Raw genomic sequence first — 19,054 nt, forward strand, 5'->3', positions numbered from 1 at the left:
TGCTTTCTGGCGCGTTACATAGCAGTCAAACACGGAATTGAAATATCAAACTCAGAAACAGCATCACCGTTTCTGCTAGCGCAAGTTCCGCCATCTGGAATTGTGAAGCTCACATGACATTTATACAGCAACATTTTCAAAAAGCAGATTCGAACCAAAAGTTCAGGGGCGTGGAGTCGGACCAGGTCTAGCTCCTCCCACCTGGGTGGAGTTGAAGCAGAAGTCCACAGGGTGGAGTTGGGCCTGATCCATTTCCTGCTACCTGGGTGGAATTGAAGCAAAAGTCCAGGGGATGGAGTGGGATGGGATCCAGCTCCTCCTACATGGGAGGAGTCGGACATGATAGAGCTCCTTCTATCTGGGAGGAGTCAAACTATAACTCCAGGGTGTGGAGTTGGAACGGATCCAGCTCCTGCTACCTAAGTGGAATTGGCCGAAAATCCCAGGGGTGGAGACAGTTTAAAGTGTTTCAGGCTGGATAAATGTATTTGTTGTTTCATGATCTACAGCATCTCTTAGATCCGGTCCGACTCCACCGTGGGCTTTTGGTTCTGCAGCAAAGGCTCTCCGATGCTTTCCCTTTATGCACACTACAGTGTGAAAATTGAGGGTGGATTAGTTCATACGGATGGAAAGGAAAACTGTATTCGCCTGAGTTAGTGTGGACTAGGCCTGGGTGTTTATGTGGGCAGAGTTGATTAGATGTCAGCAGCGTCCAGAAAAAGTCATCATCCGGAAGATACTCCTGCACTCTGTAGTAGGCTGTCACATACACACAAGCGAGAGCAGCATGAGTGCTATCACCCTGTTTTTAACCTGAATGTGAGTTTTAGAAGGGTGGCATGAGTGGCTTGGGGAAGTAGCAAGACAGCACGAGAGATACTGTTATAGATCTGGTGTTTCTGTTCAGTCTAAAATTGCAGTGTGTGTAGGTGAAAATTTATGCTAAAAAAGGAGCAGAGTGAGTCAGAAAGCCTGGTGAGAGTGTGAGCTGAAGCTGGATGTGGGCTGTTCTGCATCTCGAGTGTTTTTTGTGTCTTCTAGCTCTGCACTTGCTCGCACTAGGGTCCTTAATATTATACATCTCTCACTCTCTTTCAGTGTCTCTAGCTCTTATGGGTTTATATCCAGAATATGAATAACCTGCTGAATCTATATGAAGAATATAACTTTAATTAATGTTGGTGCTGAACTGGTTTTGTTTTTTGTCATCACAAAGCGATTGCCATGTCTCCATGGTCCTCTGATATCCATAAACATTAAGTAGACTCATTAAGTAAAGAATAAAACGTTGTTTTATTTCTTATAACAACACATTATTAATTGTTTAATTCCTCTTAAATGAAATTTGTCAACAGTGCCATTTTCTTTGTTTTATTAAAGAACATCGTCCTACATTTTTATCCGTTTACACTTTAATATTGTGGAAAGTCCTAGAAACAAGTTACTTCCTGTTATCACTTAGGTTATAGCAGCTTTAAACATTAGTTCCCTAACATAAACTCCTCTGTCTTATAAAGATGTTGGAAAACTTAATGTAACAGCTTTACCTGTGACTGTTACAAAGCGCTGACACTGGAGACTCCTTCCAAAAATGTTAAATATACATCTCCTCAGATTTTTTAAAAATCTGTTTATATGGAGCTTCCACCATACAAGTCCCTGTGAATGAGCTGTTACTATAGAAACAATAAAGTATTGAATGAGCACATTATTATAAACCTGGGATTTGCAGCTGCACTACTGTCAGAGCTGCTGTTATAGAAAATGAGCCAGTCAGACCAGTCAGTTTCTAGAACAGATGCAGCCCATGGTGAATCCGTGTCTCACCATCTCTTATTTAAGCCTGTGTTATTGTTTTTGATCAAGGAAGCTTCGAACACGGTGGCTCTGGCTTGGTCAATATGTTGACTCCAGTCAGTCAGACTAAATCTGTGCTTAACATGTAGCTGCGGGCGCTGAATTGATCCACTTGACCCAGGTGGCTTCCAGGTTTAATTGAAAAAAAAAAAAAAGTACACCCAGGACCTTTGTGAATAACTGCAGAAATCAATATTTGCAGGATGCCTTCCTGTGAGCTGATTCAGAATAAGGTAAAAGATATTAAAACAGTTTTCAGAAATCCTGCATTTTCAAACATACTAGAAAAAAAAAAACCCCAAAGAGAAATCGCTTTGTTCCAGTAGAGTGGCGTTTTTGTCTTATTTTTCTAAAAAGTCTTTTACAGTCTCCCGAAGTAGGCAGCATGTTTGGAAAGGATTAGCATGCCATGGCAAAACTCGGCAGATCAAACTGACACTTTGATTGAGGAGTACATTTGCAAATCTAGGTGAAGTTCTCGTCTTGTAACTCACTGTCATATCTGAGCTCAGAGATGTCCGGAGGTCATAACACAGTCAAGGTTTATCTTGAGGTTTTTCTACAAAGTCGTTCTGTGATGAAATAAACTAGCTAATGTAGCAAGGTCTCAGATTATGCAGCTGTCTTATGCCGCTTACTTGGTAGCCAGTCTGTTCTTTTATTCAGCCAACACTAGTCTAGGAGCATTTTTATCTGCTATACATACTGAAGAGCTTCAGTGTGTTTTTTTATGTGCAAATGGATTGAAACAGCAAGTTTGAACTAGTGCTGGTTCATGAAGATTCTGCACCACATAGATCTTACACTTCTCCATGAGTTCTCCCTTTGGATTATGGGCGCAGCTTGAAAAGTAGATGGTAGGTGAGAATACGTGGTCTAGTGGTGTAGAGAATGTAAATAATGCGTCTGATGTGCTAGCAACTGTACTCTAACTCTAAGGCGAAAAGTGAGAGCAGCTAAGAGAGTTCCATCCAAAGCCGCACTGATATTTGGTTGGCTTTTCAGAGAATGTGACAACTCCTGAATTTTGAAATGATTCAACGGTGATGAAGAGATCACTATTTTTTCCCTTGCTGAACAGGTAAGTTATTTCAGTTGTTCTCTAATTAGTTGAGAACTCCAATCACTGACTCTAATCAGCGCTGCAGTGACACTAATCAGCACCGACTCCTGTTTCTGTTTCTCTGAACACCTTGGCATGTTGGTATCTTTAGATTCAGGCCTATCTGCTCTAGCATGATATGCTTTCTAAGTAGAACAATGAACTTTTTTATTGAATTAAGAGTGAGGTCAACAGTGCTGTAGTGTCAGTACTTCACTTAGTGTGCTATAAATATGACTAGAATAGGAAAAAGACCGGGATTGACTATACCTTTATGAACATGCGTCATGTACTGGGTTGTTGTAGAAAGACATATAGCAAATATAAGGCATATACATATATATATATGGAACACATTCCATGTGTTCAGCTTGGCCAGCATTTCACTTCTGTCACTTCTTACTGCCTCATCAAGGTATAAGCGGCATACGCAGTCGTACATAGTTCCTTTTTTTTCCTTTGATGGATGAGACATTTTGTCGTACTGTCTTATCCGTGTATTGCAAGTCAAACTCGGGTTCTTGAGTTAACCGTGAAAGCAACGCTTAATTTGTAAGACATTAGGTACAGGAGCACTGAGGGAGAAGTGATCCAGCAAGTGAACAGGGAGGGAAAAGATCTCAGAACATACAGACACACTAACGCTCCAAGCGCTTCACGTAATACAGTAGTGTTGAATGATGTCACACAGGGCTAAATAGCCACGGTACCATGAGGAATTCCAGCGGTAACATTTTAGTGATGCCGTGGGAGGAATGGAGGAGTCAACTGCATATTCATATGTGTTTAAAAAACCATACTGCAAATATAATAACACGAAGACTGATATCAATGAAGAAAGGCTTTCTTAGCTAGACTAATTGTCCAAATTACTCCACAACGCAACCATGGAACTTAGTGTCTTTCTGATCTGCCCTGCTCATCAGTGGCACTTATAACATTTTTATTAGACCTTCAAAGTACTCGTTACAAATCTCAAAGGTTTCTTCTTCTCTCATCCAGCCAATGACTGTATACGCTATATGTCAATCAAATGGGCTCAGTTTAGCATCCAATCATTTCAGTTTACAATCCAATCAAGTTCATCAGTGTAGAAAAACTGATCGAGAATCGTGCCAAGTCATCACCGTGACCTTCTCATGCTACATAATGTACTTAGTGCGATAGCTATCCTCGTGCAGTGTTGAAAAACGTTTCAATGTCCTGGGCTAAGCAAAGACTCGTACAAAATGACTTGTCTCCTTCACCTCCTTAGCCATGAACTCTATCTAATTTAAAAAGCATAATATTAACTGGCTATATTTGACTGAGTTAGCTTGATTTCTTTGCTCATGCCAGGTTAGACTAGCATCGATTCCAGTAGCTAACATAAATTGCTAGGCAGCTAATTTTATCTAATGGTTATTTACAGGACATTTTCCTTCTGATTAATTCATTAACAAATTATTTAGCATTAGTTAAGCATATGAGCAGCAAATTTGCAGAGATTAAATGATATTTTCTGGCAAAATGGCATAGCTGCTTTAAAAGACATTTCATCTGTTAACATGTTCCCGTAGTAGCGAAAGTTACTTCTCACATGAATATGTGACATTTACTTAATTTCATCATTAAAAAACTATCACTTTCAGTTCCACGTAAATAAATCCTGGAATGCAGGCGCTTCAAATCTGAGAGGTGCCGGATCCCTTTCTGTGTGATCCAGCATAAAAAGGGTTACATTTTGAGTATTTGTAGTAGTTGGCGTGATTGTTGAGTGGTGACGTGACTGAAATGACCCACACCACATGGCCCGGGTGTGGGCTAGCGTGGGCGGGAAAGGACAGGAAACGTGAGGAACTCAGAATGAACAGTCTGTTTTGTTGGCCTTGTGTGTCTGGAGCAAGACCTCATAACACATGGCTCTCGAGGACGAGCAGCAGTGGCCAAAAAGTGTGTGACTGTCGATGTGCTTGTGTGTGTGTAAGTGTGTGGGTGTGTGTGGGGGTGGTCGTTTGAAATAGGAGTGATGAAATGCAGAAGCATTTTCTAATGTAGCATTCTTCAAGGAAAACTCCACCCTGAACGATGTGCATATTATTCTTTCTAATTAACATCTGATCTTCAAAAATGTACTTTTTTTTACTTTGTTGCCCTATTTTCACTTTGGTGAACAGTTTTCTACATTACCCACAATGCCATGAGACTGCCTGCTGATAGTAGTGAGGTGGGATTTAGCACTCGCTTCTCTGCACTTCGGTTGTTTAGTCTGTCCAGCTCTCTCACCTCGTCATCTGTACACACTGCTGAAACAGATCAACTTCCAAGCTTCACCTTTCAGGCTAATACCGTCACAAACGCTATCATACTTGTCATTTCATAGATCGCTAACTAGCCGAGCCGAGTCTCTGCCACATTGTACAGCTGCATTGCATTCTGGGACTTTGAGTCCAGAACACACATAAGGGGTTAATTAGGGTCTTATTATTTGTGTTATAAATTTCAAATTCGAAACTTCCAAAAGGTTTATTCACTATGTATTATTCTTAATTCATAAATCCATGTATTGCTACGTAACTGGTGGATGAAACTGACTAATTATCACAATATTAGTCATGATACTGCACAGCAAGCACCTTGTTATACAAACTGTTGAGCATGAAATAATAATTCACATCTTATTACTTCTAATTCTCCATTTTAGACCTTTAGGTTCAAGGTAGCCTCAATAAACTGCAGCATAAGGCTTTAAGCGATTGTGATGTCTGGCTTTGAGATGGTCTGTGAATCATAGGAGCGCTAAATAAATAAATTAGCCCATATGTCAAGTAAATAAATATTAATATGAACAATAAAAGGAAGTAACTGTGTAATAATCTAAACCATAAAGACCAAATGTTGAGTAATAAAAAGACCATTTTATGTGGTCAGTCTAATGGTTAAGTCTAAACATAGAGTTTAAATTCTTTGGAAACAAGCACCATTTCTGTAAATGAGAGGCGAGTTCAGGACCACGGACAGCTCACACATCACACCATCTCCCAGTCAGAGGAAACGCTGGAGTTCAATTAGATTTGAGTTTTTTGTTTTCATCATATTGAAAATGTCTATATTATTTTATTGATTCTTTAAAAAATATATTAATGACATTCATTAGCTAGGTGAGAGTGCCCAAAAGGTGGCTGGAGTTGACCAAATTTACTCATTACGAATAGTAAATAGCAAATTGTGAACCATTGAATTTGGTCATGTGACTGATACAAATAAGTAACGATTAAATAAATACACTCCATCTTTTAATAGCCATTTTGTTTGTACATATTGTGTATATAGACGTCGTGGTGGCACAGCAGGTAACGATGCTGCCTCACACCTCAAGGGTCCCCGGTTTGTTCCTGAGCTTACTCAGGGTTACTGTCTGTGTGGAATTTTGTATGTTCTCCTTGTGTCCATGTGGGTTCCTCTGGGTTCTCCAGTTTCCTCACACCTCTCAAAAACATGCTGGTAGGTGGATTGGTGACTCTAAATTGCCCCTGAGTGTGAACATGTATCGTTCCCTGCCTTGCATCTAGGATGTATTCCCACTTCGCAATCAGTATTCCTGGGAAACATTCTGGATCCACCACCACCCTGACCAGGATAAAGTGCTTACTGAAGATGAGTGTTATACATGTGCATTCTGAGCATTGATGATTGACCCTCTGAAAGATGTAAAAGGATTTTCCTTCCTGCTTGAAATGATTGTTAGTGCCTCAAAAGGGTTCTTCAAAATTCTAAAGGGTTCTCATTGATTAGCCACAATTTACAGTAACCCTGACAGCCCGAGTTCACTTTTTTTTAAGTCCTACTAGTTCTGCTTAAAACATAGCTTTTGAGGATATATAATAATTTAATAGACTTTGATTTAAGCCCTTTGTATGATCTTTGCTGAATTTCTGTAAGGGTTCTACTTGCAAGGATTCTTCCTAAAACCTGGCTTGTTAGGGTTCTACATGTTCCACCAGAAGGACAACCCAAAGCGTGGAGTTGATGGAGTCTTAAAGTAGTAGTAAAAAAAAAAAAAAAGTACTGTAGATTTTACAATAACAACTTGGGTTGCCAGTATTGTAAATATTTACAGTAAATGACTATAAAACATATTTACAGTACAGTACTATAATATCATATATAGTATAAAACACATAATCCAGTACATTTGCTCATTTGGCTGATGTTCATTTGGCTACAGCTGGGCTGAAGGTTAAGGGTGTTGTTGAAGGACCAACCGTGGCAGTTTGGCAGCGTTGGGATTTGAACACACGACCTTCTGCTCTGTAACCCAAAGCCTTTAATTCAATCCTTCTACCACTGAATTAACTCCATTAAAAGACTGCATTAAATCAATGTAAGTTTGTTGAGCTAGATGTGGAGTCTCCGTGGTTAAGGCTTCGACTTACAGATCAGAAGGTTGTGTGTTCAAATCCCAGCACCGCCAAACTGCCACGGTTGGGTCCTTCATCCACACCCTTAACCTTCAGCCCAGTTGTATCCAAATGAACAAACACACTGGATTATGTGTTCTTTTATACTGTGGAAGATGTTACAGCACTTTACTGTAAATATGTTTTACAGTTGTTTACTGTAAATCTTTACAGTATTTCACTGGCAACCCAAGTTGCTACTTAAAGTAAAAATACATACTCAGGGTACTCAAGGTAAAGATGTAGCCTTAACGGTACCACGCCAGCGACTGGGAAAAGTACAGTTTGGTACCTTTATCTCTGAGAGTGTAAAGTGTATGAATGAGTTAATGAATGCATGTTCTTCTAAAATGTAGATGAAAACATCAGCCGAAAATAAATTTACACCTTTACACAATATACAAACCAAAACACTTTCAGAAATAAAGGTACCAAGTAGTACCATTAAGGGGACACCCTTTGCACCTTTAATATGTATGTATCTTTTACCTGTGCAAGTGTGTGTGTGTTGTACCTTTAACAAGTTTTAATGTGACACTTTAATGGAACATCACTGGCCCTTAAGGTCTAATTATGTACTATTTAAAGGTAATATATGCACATTAAAGGTACTAAAAATGTTCCCTTAATGTTGCCACTCCAGCAACAAGGAAAAGTACTGTTTGGTACCTTTATTTCTGAGAGTGTGGAGTGTACTGATTAATGATTGTATGTGTGTCCTTCTGAAATGTAGATTAAAATAAAGATACATGTCAGATATCTAAAAAAAAAACCATACACTCTCAGAGATAAAGGTACCAAACAGTACTTTTCCTTGTTGCTGGTCTGGGAACTTCAAGGGGACATCTTTAGTACCTTTAGTGTGGGAAGTTTTGTGTGTCGTCGCTTTTTTAGAGCAAAGCTTTAAAAGGTACATCAGTGGTGCTTAAGGTCAAATTATTTCCCTTCAGATATTTTTAAAGGTATGGAGGAGGTACACACTGAAGGCGCCACCCCAAGCACAAGGGAAAAGTACCTTTGGTACCTTTTTCAGAGAGTGTAAAATGTAGGGACGGATAGTTGAGCTTATATTGTTCTAAAACGTAGACACAAAATGTCTAAATACATTTTTACACACACACACACACACACACACACTTTGTTTCGGATACCGAATACACCTTTAAATGGAGAGTTTGGCAGCGAGAGGAGGGGCGGAGCCGCGCGCAGCACGAGAGTGTGTGTGTGTGTGTGTGTGTGCGTCGTGCGTCGCGCGTCGTGCGTGCGTGCGTGCGTCCGTGCGTGTGTGTGTGGAAATCTCGGGATCGCCCATCAGTCAGTGGCACCGGAGCTTCACACGGGTCCAAATCCCCCTTCACATCACCGCCGCGTTTCCTCTTTCTGATGAAGTGAACCCAGAATAATAAAAAAAGAAAGAAAGAAGGAAGGAAAGAAAAAAAAAGAAAGAAAGAAATCATCCTTTCAGGAATCTCATGCGGATTATTATGCTTTGACATCTTTCCGGTGGAATCTGAGGTCAGTCGTTTGTCCTTTTGCTTCTTTTTTGTAGTGTATACACACACACACACACACACACACACACACATGTACACACGCCGCGCGCGCGCTTGGAGACGCTTGAAGTTTCAGCGCTGAATTGTGGACGGATCTTTGACTCTTTTGGTGACGCGGAAACGAAATGCGCGACGCGCGGAAACGAGTTGGCGAATAAGCACGAGCGCGCGGGTTACGAGTTTCTTGGTTAGCACGAGCGCACGATTCGAGTTGCAAGTAAATGTTTGACTTGATTTGACTTGATTCGAGTGATTTTTGAGGGTTCGTCGTGTGAGCCGATTCCAAAGTGGAGGAGCGCTCTCCCTCTCTCTCTCTCTCTCCCTCTCTCTCTCTCTCACACACACACACACACACACACACACACCTCCGACTCGTGAGACACGGTAGGCACAAAATCCCAACCGTGCAGCTTGATCTATCCTGATATTCTGTATAGTATATAGTCAGAGTTTTTCCTGCTGTATTAAAAAAAAAAAAATCAGAATTTTTATAATGCACCATAAGCCTTTAATATAGATGTCCAGGATTTGTATTATTACAACATACCAGCTGGTTAATATCAAAAAATTAGGATTTTTGGTATTTATTCTAGTAAATCATATGATAATTAATATAAACCCATGACCCCGACTTTATTAATAATCTTTATTAATAATTAATTTATGGAAACAGGGCCTTGTCTAGTTATTAGCCTTCAGTAAAATAAAATAAAATAAAATAAAACACAACCCTCTTTCAAAAGCATGAATGTCAGTGGTGTGTCTGATTCTGAATTTTTTTTTAAATGTATTCATTTCTTAAATATTTATCTGTTTATTTATTTTATTTATTTATTTATTGTAATCTTCAAAGTAGCCCCTGAATAATGGATATCTAAATCAGGTTTCAGTCTGGTCACACGCCATACAGGAGGAGGTTCATGTAGAGACACACACACAAACACACACCGACACACTCAACACTGAACCTCTGTCTGATTGAACACTCCTCTAATTTTTCGTTTGGATCTTATTTAGGGGAATCTGATGTTAATGTTTTATCCCTAAATTCTTACATTTTAGTCTAACAACAGGCCGCGTTTAATAAAAAAAAAATGGTTTTTTTTATCTCAATGTAGTAATCAGAATTAAAGAAATTCATTTTTTTTGTTGTTGTTTTATAAAATGTATTATTTATTAAATGAAGTTATGGAAATAAATCCGTCAGGTTAAAGGTAATTAAACGCACACATCTAAAATATGTAAGATAGAAATGTACCAAGAGATCCGAATTAAAGATAAAATCATTTTAAAAAAAGAAAAGAAAAAAGAAAACATTGTCGCCTAGACAACACCCGCAAATCGGTTTCTGCTCAAATGCGGTGTTTTTTCGTTCCATGCTGCAAAATCAAAGGTGTCAAAAAATGTACACAAACACATTTCTATCAAATTCAGTGCAGTTTTTACTCCCTACTTTTTTTTTTTTTTTTTTTTTTAAAAGAAAAACAAAACATGCATTTGAGCGGCTTTGGAAATAATCAGGCATCGAGCAGAAGGGGATTTTCTTTTCTTTCCTTTTTTTTTTTCTTCACCTCCAAACCCTGCGGAGAAACGAGGCCCATTAAGCTGTAATCTCTCCACCCCAGACTGAGCAGGATCTGGAGAAATGTGCTCGAGAGGAACATGTGCTATCAGGCTATAAAAAGACAATAATAATGATAATGATAATAAAAACGATGATGATGATGATGATGATGATATAAAATAAGAAAATCTCTGAGACCAAAAAGCCGCAGTTTTGCTCTGATGTGCTTTTCGCTGCATTTCAGAGGCGCAGCGTCTTTTATTATTATTATTATTATTATTATTATTATTATTATTATAACACCAAAATTAAAGGAAGGTGTGTTTGATAATTTTTTCGATATGATTGAATTCTTCGTTATTGCCAGCGCTGGTATTTATTATTAATATCCATGATCATACCCTGATGAATGCAAACGCGACTTTGGTGTTACGCAGTGACCTCTAAAAAAAAAAACCCCGTCCTCTCCTTTTCTCCACTATTTCACCAAACACATGCAATGTCGTGTATCTGTGCGGTTTTTTTACAGGTTGTCGTGTAGTATAAGGAGTGTTTAGAAACTTATTTCATCAAGATGCGTTTCATTTGTTTCTTTCTGTCTTTATTTTGGTATTTTTTTGCACAGAAAAGCCGACACGCTTGAAATAGTCCTGATATGTCGCATCGCTTTTTAGATTCAAATGGAATCTGAATGTGTGTGTGTGTGTGTGTGTGTGTGTGTGTTTAAAATGCGACTTCACACTCATGCGACATGTATGCGTTTTCTTTTTTCTTTTCCTGTGTGTAAAAATGCATGGAAATTAAGACCCCCCAACCCCTCCCCCCCTCCACCCCCCCTCTCCGACTGGTGCATTTGAACCTTTTTAATGCAGACAGAATTTTCACCTCATTTCAAATGTCTTCCAAAGGAATTGAGGTGGATTTTTTTTTTTGTGTGTGTGTGTGTGTGTGAGATCAGACACAAATACAGCACATGATGATGTCCCAAGATGATTTTGTTTCAAGACTAGAATCTACAAATGCATCAGTTCTTATTTAAAAAAAATCTTGATGTGTATTTTATGTTAAAAGCAATCCAATCCTAACAATGAATAAATGAATGTTTCTGATGGCACACTGTCACAGAGAAAGGGGGAAAAAAAGAAAAGGAAAATGTTGTGTAATGTTCTGGCTGTAAGAAAAAAAAAAAAAAAAGCCCACAACGACCGCAGTGTGACGTGATGTTTTTGTCGTTTTGGCTACACACACCCAACACCACTGGCACCTTTTACCACAGTGGTGCAAGCGTACCATGAGGTGACCGTGTTAATCCTGCGTTAATGATTTTGAGCTGATGGTCTGATGGTGTGTGTCTTTTGGAGAGGGGGGCGGTGGTGCATTTGGAGGGTGATGTAATGCAGGAGGTGATTGGCGCAGAGGGCTGCAGTGGGCTCGGTGGTGATGCTGGCGGTGTCTCAATCTCTGCGTTGTTTTTTTTTTTTCGTCTGGGAAAGCCTCATTGGGTGCAGGTAGGCGCCCTAGAACTTCCTCGGACCATCAACCGGAAGCACAGGAACGAAGAAGGAATGCAATGTGTGTGAACGTTTATCGTTGAGGTCATCCTTCCTGACCATGCATACCGCCCAGTTCTAATTTTGGAGCGATGTTTGTCGCCTGGGCGTGTGACGAACGGGCAGAGCCGCTGTCATTAATGGAGCTCGGGTTGCTCATCATCGTTCATCCTCCCCTTTCAATCACCTCCTTGAAGTGGATCTAAATGCATGACCTTTTTTCCTTTTTTTGTGTGTGTGGTGGCGTGTGACGTAGTCACTGGGGCACGACGTTCACATATCAATGAGGACAATGATGTGTGCAATTTAGCCTTTTCACCTCCCTCCTCCTCTTCCTCTCTACAGACTACAGGCCCTTGCTTGACAAAAAAAAAAAAAAAAAACAGAAAACACACACACACACACACAGACACACACACACATACACGAGTACATTTTGAGGTGTGGGCACGAGCCAGCATGGAGAATCTGTTATTAGCAGCCAGGCTCGCTCACTGGCTTGCTCTTCTGGCCTGCTCACCAGGCAGCTGTGTGTTTGTACGCATTGTGTTTCTGCTTCATCGCAATTGTGTGGCTCTACAAAAACTATTGTCCAGCTGTACCTGCTACCTGCGCTCCTGGCAGCGGCACGGGAAATATTAGACGCCTATTAGGTTACACCTCACATGCTGCTATGTAATCCGAGCCTATTCATCTTTGTGGACTCACGTTAAAAGAAAGCAGGTGCTGCTTTTAGACACACTGAGAGTCCTACAAAATGCTGGCTGAATTTGAATTCTGATCACCAAACATCAGAAAAGGGTTACGCTCATGACATTTAATAAATGCTATAAATTATTACTAATAAATAGTGTGTTTTATACTGCGTTATGAAACACAGCTCAGATACTAACCCAGGTCATCATTCATTAGTGTCATTTTTCAATATGACTGGATTAACCTCTGTTAAAACATATAGTTTTAAAAATGTATAGAGATATTTTAAAAAATGCAATAAAAGACTATAAATCACGAGATATCTCTTATTATATATATTTATTAGTAATTTTTCTAGCATCTATTAAACATATAATAGATATTTTACATAAAGAGATCATAAAAAATAATAAAAATCAGAGTGGTATATTTACAAGGACTTGCACCCATAAATGTAATATTTAACAAATTATATATGGGTATATAATTGTATAAGGTTTATATATATATATATATATATATATATATATATATATATATATATATATATATATATATATATATATATATATATATATCCCATCAAATATTATTTATTACTGATTATTTATACTTATTATTTTTTAGCTTATTAAAGCATTGATGATTTTTTTTATATTAACATTTTTTAAAATCAGATAAACAAGATATACAAGGAGCAGCACTATACCAGCAATATTTAACATGCACTACAAGGTTATATATCCTCAGATATGACTTATTTATAATTATTTGCATTTTTCTGGCTTCTGTTCAAATGTCTATTATACATTCAATTTACAAAGCTAATACTTTATTAAAAAATCAGATATTTCCATGGATCTGTACCTGTATATGCAGTGTGACCGTATATATTATCAGATATTACTTATTATTTATACTTATACTATATTTATACTAGTATTTTTAGCTATATCTTTTAGTATATTTATACAAAATATATATTTTCCGTAAAAAGGTATTTAAAGATTAAAAATAAATGCATTGCTTTGCATGGAATATAAGGTTATTGCTTATTTTTATACTCCTAATATATAATTGTTTCTGTCAATGCATTCTTCTTCCATGATTTTCTCAACATCTGCAGATAAATCAGGTCTAATGCTATACTGGTGGAGTTTGGCAAGAGTATAATTGAGGTAATTTACCCACCAGATGACCGATAACGCAGGACGTCTTTGGCATGTGTGAGGAGTAAAAATGGCGAAGGAAATGAATTGAATGACAATCTGTTATCTGAATAAGTTTTAATGATTTAATGCATTAATGCCATAATGGCACCTGATTACTTCAGAACAAGTCAAAGCAAGTTAGATTTAAGATCCTGATTATTTTTATTAAAGTTGCACTGCATAGGCTTTACAGTTTTTTTTTTTTTTTTTTTTTTTTGAAATGTAATGCTTTTTTGTTTTGACAGCTAAAACCCTGGGAATACGCTCACTACGCAGGACTACGTTACCCACAAGTCAGCATGAACATGCTTTCCTCTAAGGTTAAAAAGCGACCATAGTGGGACTGGAGTTTTTCATTCAGAGGCGAATTTTTTGAGGAAAACCCCGCCTCCTGATTTTATTTCACAAATCTGTGCCGTCATTTGTGACAAATAAAACTGTCTCCTGACAAAGATCAGACTGTTCAACAAAACTGGCCTTATGACTGTTACTTAAGACTGTTCTCCCTCTCTACTGTCCTCCGTTCACTTTTTAAGGATTTTACCTTCTGTACTCTTTGACGTCAACATCCCGTCTAAAAGATCTTTTACACACACAGTGGGATGTACTTTGGATATACAGACCTTTGAACCAAAGCTATTTTTTCAAATGCTTTCCTATTGCACAGGATTATAAACTCCCCCTCCCCCTTAAAATATCCAGCACTTTCACCATGACTCTGCTCAGATACCCGGTCCAGCTGCAGCTGCTGCTCAGTACTGTGCTCGGCTCTTGTTTGGGTTTGGAGTTCCCGGGAGCGCGGGGACAGTGGGCCCGTTTTCTCCGCTGGGATGCCAGCACCAGAAGTGACCTCAGCTTCCGGGTCAAAACGGACGCGTCCACCGCGCTGGTCTTGTACTTTGACGACGGTGGCTACTGCGACTTCCTGCAGCTGATGGTGGTGGAGGGCAAGCTGCAGCTTCGGTTCAGCATCGACTGCGCTGAGACCACGCTGGTTTCGGGTAAACGGGTCAACGACAGCAGCTGGCACTCGGTCACCGTGAGCAGGTCCAATCTGAGGACGGTGCTGAGCGTGGACGGAGACAGCAAGGCCGACGAGGTGCGACCTCAGAGGCAGTACATGAAGATTGTTAGTGACCTCTTCCTGGGCGGAGTCCCCCAGGACATTCGCACCTCGGCCCTGACCTTACCCACCGCCAAGGACCTGCCGCCTTTTAAAGGAGTTATCAGGGACCTGAAATACAGCAACAAGGAGCCTACACTACTTAGCAGCCAGAGGGTCCGAATGGACACGGAGGGTGTCTGCACCGAGAACCCGTGTGAGAACGGAGGGATTTGCGCCCTTGTGGATGGGGAACCGCAATGCGATTGTTCCAAGACGGAGTACATTGGCCGATTCTGCAGCGAAGGTAAGGCGACATAGATCCTAAAAACGTGTATGCTCAGTTATTGATGCTAATTTAATACAGTTTTCATGTAGTAGCCATGTGACGTGAACTCTTCAGGATTGTATCTCGCCACTTCATTCCGCACCATTTGAGTTAGAATTAATTTCTAAAACAAGTGTTTTGTTACACTTTCAGAAATTAAGATACCAAACCATACTTGCCTTGTCACTGGCGTGGTACCATCAAGAGTACCTTCACTGTGTATCTTTTACCTGGGAAGTACCTTTAAGCCACATCAGTGGTCCTTAAGCTCCAATGACATTCCTTAAATGATTTCTCAAGGTACAATACATTCACGTTTTCTTGTAACACCACACCAGCATCAAGGGAAAATACAGTTTGCTAGCTTTATTTCTGAGAGTGTAAAGTGTATTTCAATTCCAGGCGTGTTTTTAAAATCCACATTAACAATGTCTCAGGTCATTTTACAGAAGAGCATCCTCCTGAGAATGCTCATAAGATGGAAGAGGTCTCTCTGATTTTATTTGTTTGAGAATTTCAGCTTTATTCATTCACAACCATCTCTTTTTTTCTTCATGTGATGTACAATGTTTTAATATGGCATTCTTGTAGAGCTCGCATTTTCTACAAGATTAGAACCTTGTCTAAATCTAATCCTGAAGACTTTTTTTTTTTTTTTTTTTGTTAAACGTTGAGGTGTATTTGTGTATCAGCATTCCTGGTGTAGCCATTTTAGATTCTCTGGGGATTTCAAGGTGGCTGGTGGCCATTTCACAGCTTTATGCTCTGGTGTTGCTGGTTCAATACAACATGATTTTTTTTTCTCCTTTCATTCAAGCAGATCATTTTCATGAAGGTCGTTCATGATGTTGTACTTGAATTCATGATTGACATTTGGGAGTGAGGAAATAACCACTGGATGACCAATGCTTCAATGTGCTTTAATTTACAGCTGTTTTGATGTACATTTATTCAGTGTGTAATATTGACAAGAAACAAATAATGATTTTTAAGTTTTCCTTAAAGCACCTTTAGATCCTGGTGCATGATCCCACCAATGCAAGGTACCTAAAGAGTTGATTGATTGATTTATTTTATTTCTGAATTATTCTTGTGTTGTGCTGTATTGCTCTATTATACATAGCTAGATCTATCCTTTGAACACTACAATGCTTTTTTTTTTAGATGTGCTTTTTATTTAAATGTGAAATCATGTCTATTTTAAAACACTTACTGAAATGAATGAATTCCGCTAAACAATGGTTAAAAAAAAAAAAAAAAAAGAGGGACATTTCTGACTCTTAGACCCGAGGCTTTTTTCTTAAAGACTGAAGCGTTTCAGTTGGGCGGGTGATGAATGGGGAGTGTGCCGTGCCATGTTGGTAGTTCTCCTCACTGCAGACACAAACCTCTCCAGCGCTGCCTGGAACACAAAATGGCTGAATACCGATTATGCTTTGTTTAAGCGATTTTGGTCAACGTGGAAGCTTTGTGTCCAATGTCGTAATTGTGCACCGCATGTGGGAGTCTGCATGCGGTTTTGGATAAGAGAGAGCATCTTTTGTCTCGTTTTTGCCGCTATCTATGTATAGCAGTGCTCCGGCAGAGATTATATCCACTACGGTGCTGGCAGCCGAGTCACTCCTACGGGCGCAAGGCTCAAATTTATAGCCGGTTTGGGGGGTGGGGGGGCGAGCAGAATTTTAGCCTTGATTTATTGTTGTTGTTCCTCTCCATCTTGTTTGGCTGGCAGGGTTCTGCGGTCGACTGATACGAGACCGTGCTAGTAAAAGCAGCTCTGATTTCTCCGAAGCCTGAGAAAGAGTGCAGACCATCATAAAAGAATAAATAACCTAATTTATAGGACCGAGCGCAATTTATATGGATCCACTGGGGAGCCGGGATGCTTTTAAAAACTCTGCCCTCTGGCCTAAAGATATCACATCACATTTTGTTCACTTTTCAGTTATTCAAATATGGATGGGTTTAATGTATGATAAAAAAAAAAATCAAGTCATTAGATAGTTAGAAATTCTCTGTAACACTTTGCATTAATCCATTGCATTAATCCATTATGCATTTATAATAGTTATATAGTACTATAGTACTTTATAATTCCAGGTATAATTACTTGCATAACATAAGGGAAAAAAATGTACCATAGCCTAAACCTTGATTCCTAATGGATTATAAATGTATTCATAATAGCTATAGTATTATAGCTTACATAATGCTTTATAATGTTTGTCATAAACCTGTAAAAGAGTTCATAGTTACATGCATAACACTCTAAAACATGACTCTAAAGCTTGTAATATCCGGTAATGTCAGATACTATATCACAGTCTAGTATAGACTCTATATGACTTCATAATGTAAGGATACATAACACATTAGACATTATATATATAAAACATATAAGGAAATTGTAAACAATAAAGTTGTGATGCATTATAACAGGCTCTGGTATAGTATCTCTGCTGCAAATTATAATCGCAGAGCATTTGTTATAGTGCATCATTACTGTGTGCATAGTTATAAGATGTATTAATGTGCTATGTAACCTGACATCATTCTTTGCTCATTATTCATGCTTTATAAAATGTTATGTGTTCATAATATATTATATAGCATACATAATAACTTAGAATTAAAGCTGTAGCCAAGATCACCATTGTCATTTCCAAGACCAGGACTAGCCACTAGTCTTTAGATGGGACTCGTGTCCTACAGCCCTACTTATAACACCTAACATAATCCTGTAATAAATGCTCATAAGTAGTTATAGTCACCTGCATAACAGTCTACATATCATGATTATATGACTTCATATTCCATGCTTTCTTTACACATACTATAACACAGACTCTGGTATAGGGTCCTTATCACTAGTTATAATGCAAGGCCTTTGTTATAATGCATAATTACATAGTGTGTACAATGTTCATATGAACAGATATAATTAGTTATGTAACCCTACCATATGAATTCACATGCTTCACAGTGTTAAGCATTTATTACATGAGTATATGAGTTTATAATGTTGGGTTATGTAATTTTTTAATTCTAATTTTGTTATGAACTAATGTTCATAAGAACTTTGCATATACTAATATTACAAATCATTATAACAAATGCTCTGCAGTTATAACTTGTGGTACAGATACTATACAGGTGCCTGTGTTCTAATGCCTCATAGCATGATTGTTTGCAGTGAACAGATATTATAATATGTTACGAAACCTGACATTATGAAGTCACGTAGACTTGGTTTGTAGAGTGTTATGTAGGTTTCTACAGTATAACTACTTATGAGCATTTATACAGGATTACTTTGGTGATAAAGCACAAGCATGAGTTCATAATGTGGGGTTACATCACACATCATTATGGCAGTTCATAAGAACATTGTACATGCTTTGTAGCATTGTTTATAATGCACTTATAAACTGTTAAAGAGTGTGTTATAAGTAGTGCTCATAGCACTATATCGAAATTATATCTTCTTGTAATGCACTGCACAAAGTGGGGCTTACTGAAATATGTTATGAACACTAATTATTACGCATCATGTAAACAATTCATAATGCATAATAAAGCTATAAAGTGTAAATAATTTTCATAAATAATCATAACAATATTTATATTGCCTTATGAAGGCATTAGAACA

At 38.5% G+C, this 19,054-nt stretch overlaps 1 protein-coding gene across 30 annotated transcripts in view; it reads left to right on the plus strand.

The window, feature by feature from the left end:
- nrxn3a (neurexin 3a) overlaps positions 1–19,054 on the plus strand; it is a 332,397-nt gene that overhangs the window by 12,927 nt on the left and 300,416 nt on the right. For 22 of the 30 annotated variants that reach the window (XR_003403449.3, XR_003403450.3, XR_003403451.3 and 19 more), the window contains exons 1-2: positions 8,673–8,916; positions 14,221–15,384. Coding sequence is in view for 27 of the 30 variants with exons in the window: in XM_026926092.3 (XP_026781893.3) it covers positions 14,688–15,384 (697 nt within the window). In the remaining 3 variants the exon portion in view is untranslated. Of the gene's footprint in view, positions 1–8,671; positions 8,917–14,220; positions 15,385–19,054 lie in introns of those variants that run through there. The other 8 variants (XM_026926104.3, XM_026926105.3, XM_026926107.3 and 5 more) reach the window with 3 other exon arrangements.

This window comes from Pangasianodon hypophthalmus, chromosome 10, assembly GCF_027358585.1.
Source record: "Pangasianodon hypophthalmus isolate fPanHyp1 chromosome 10, fPanHyp1.pri, whole genome shotgun sequence".
NCBI lineage: Eukaryota > Metazoa > Chordata > Actinopteri > Siluriformes > Pangasiidae > Pangasianodon > Pangasianodon hypophthalmus.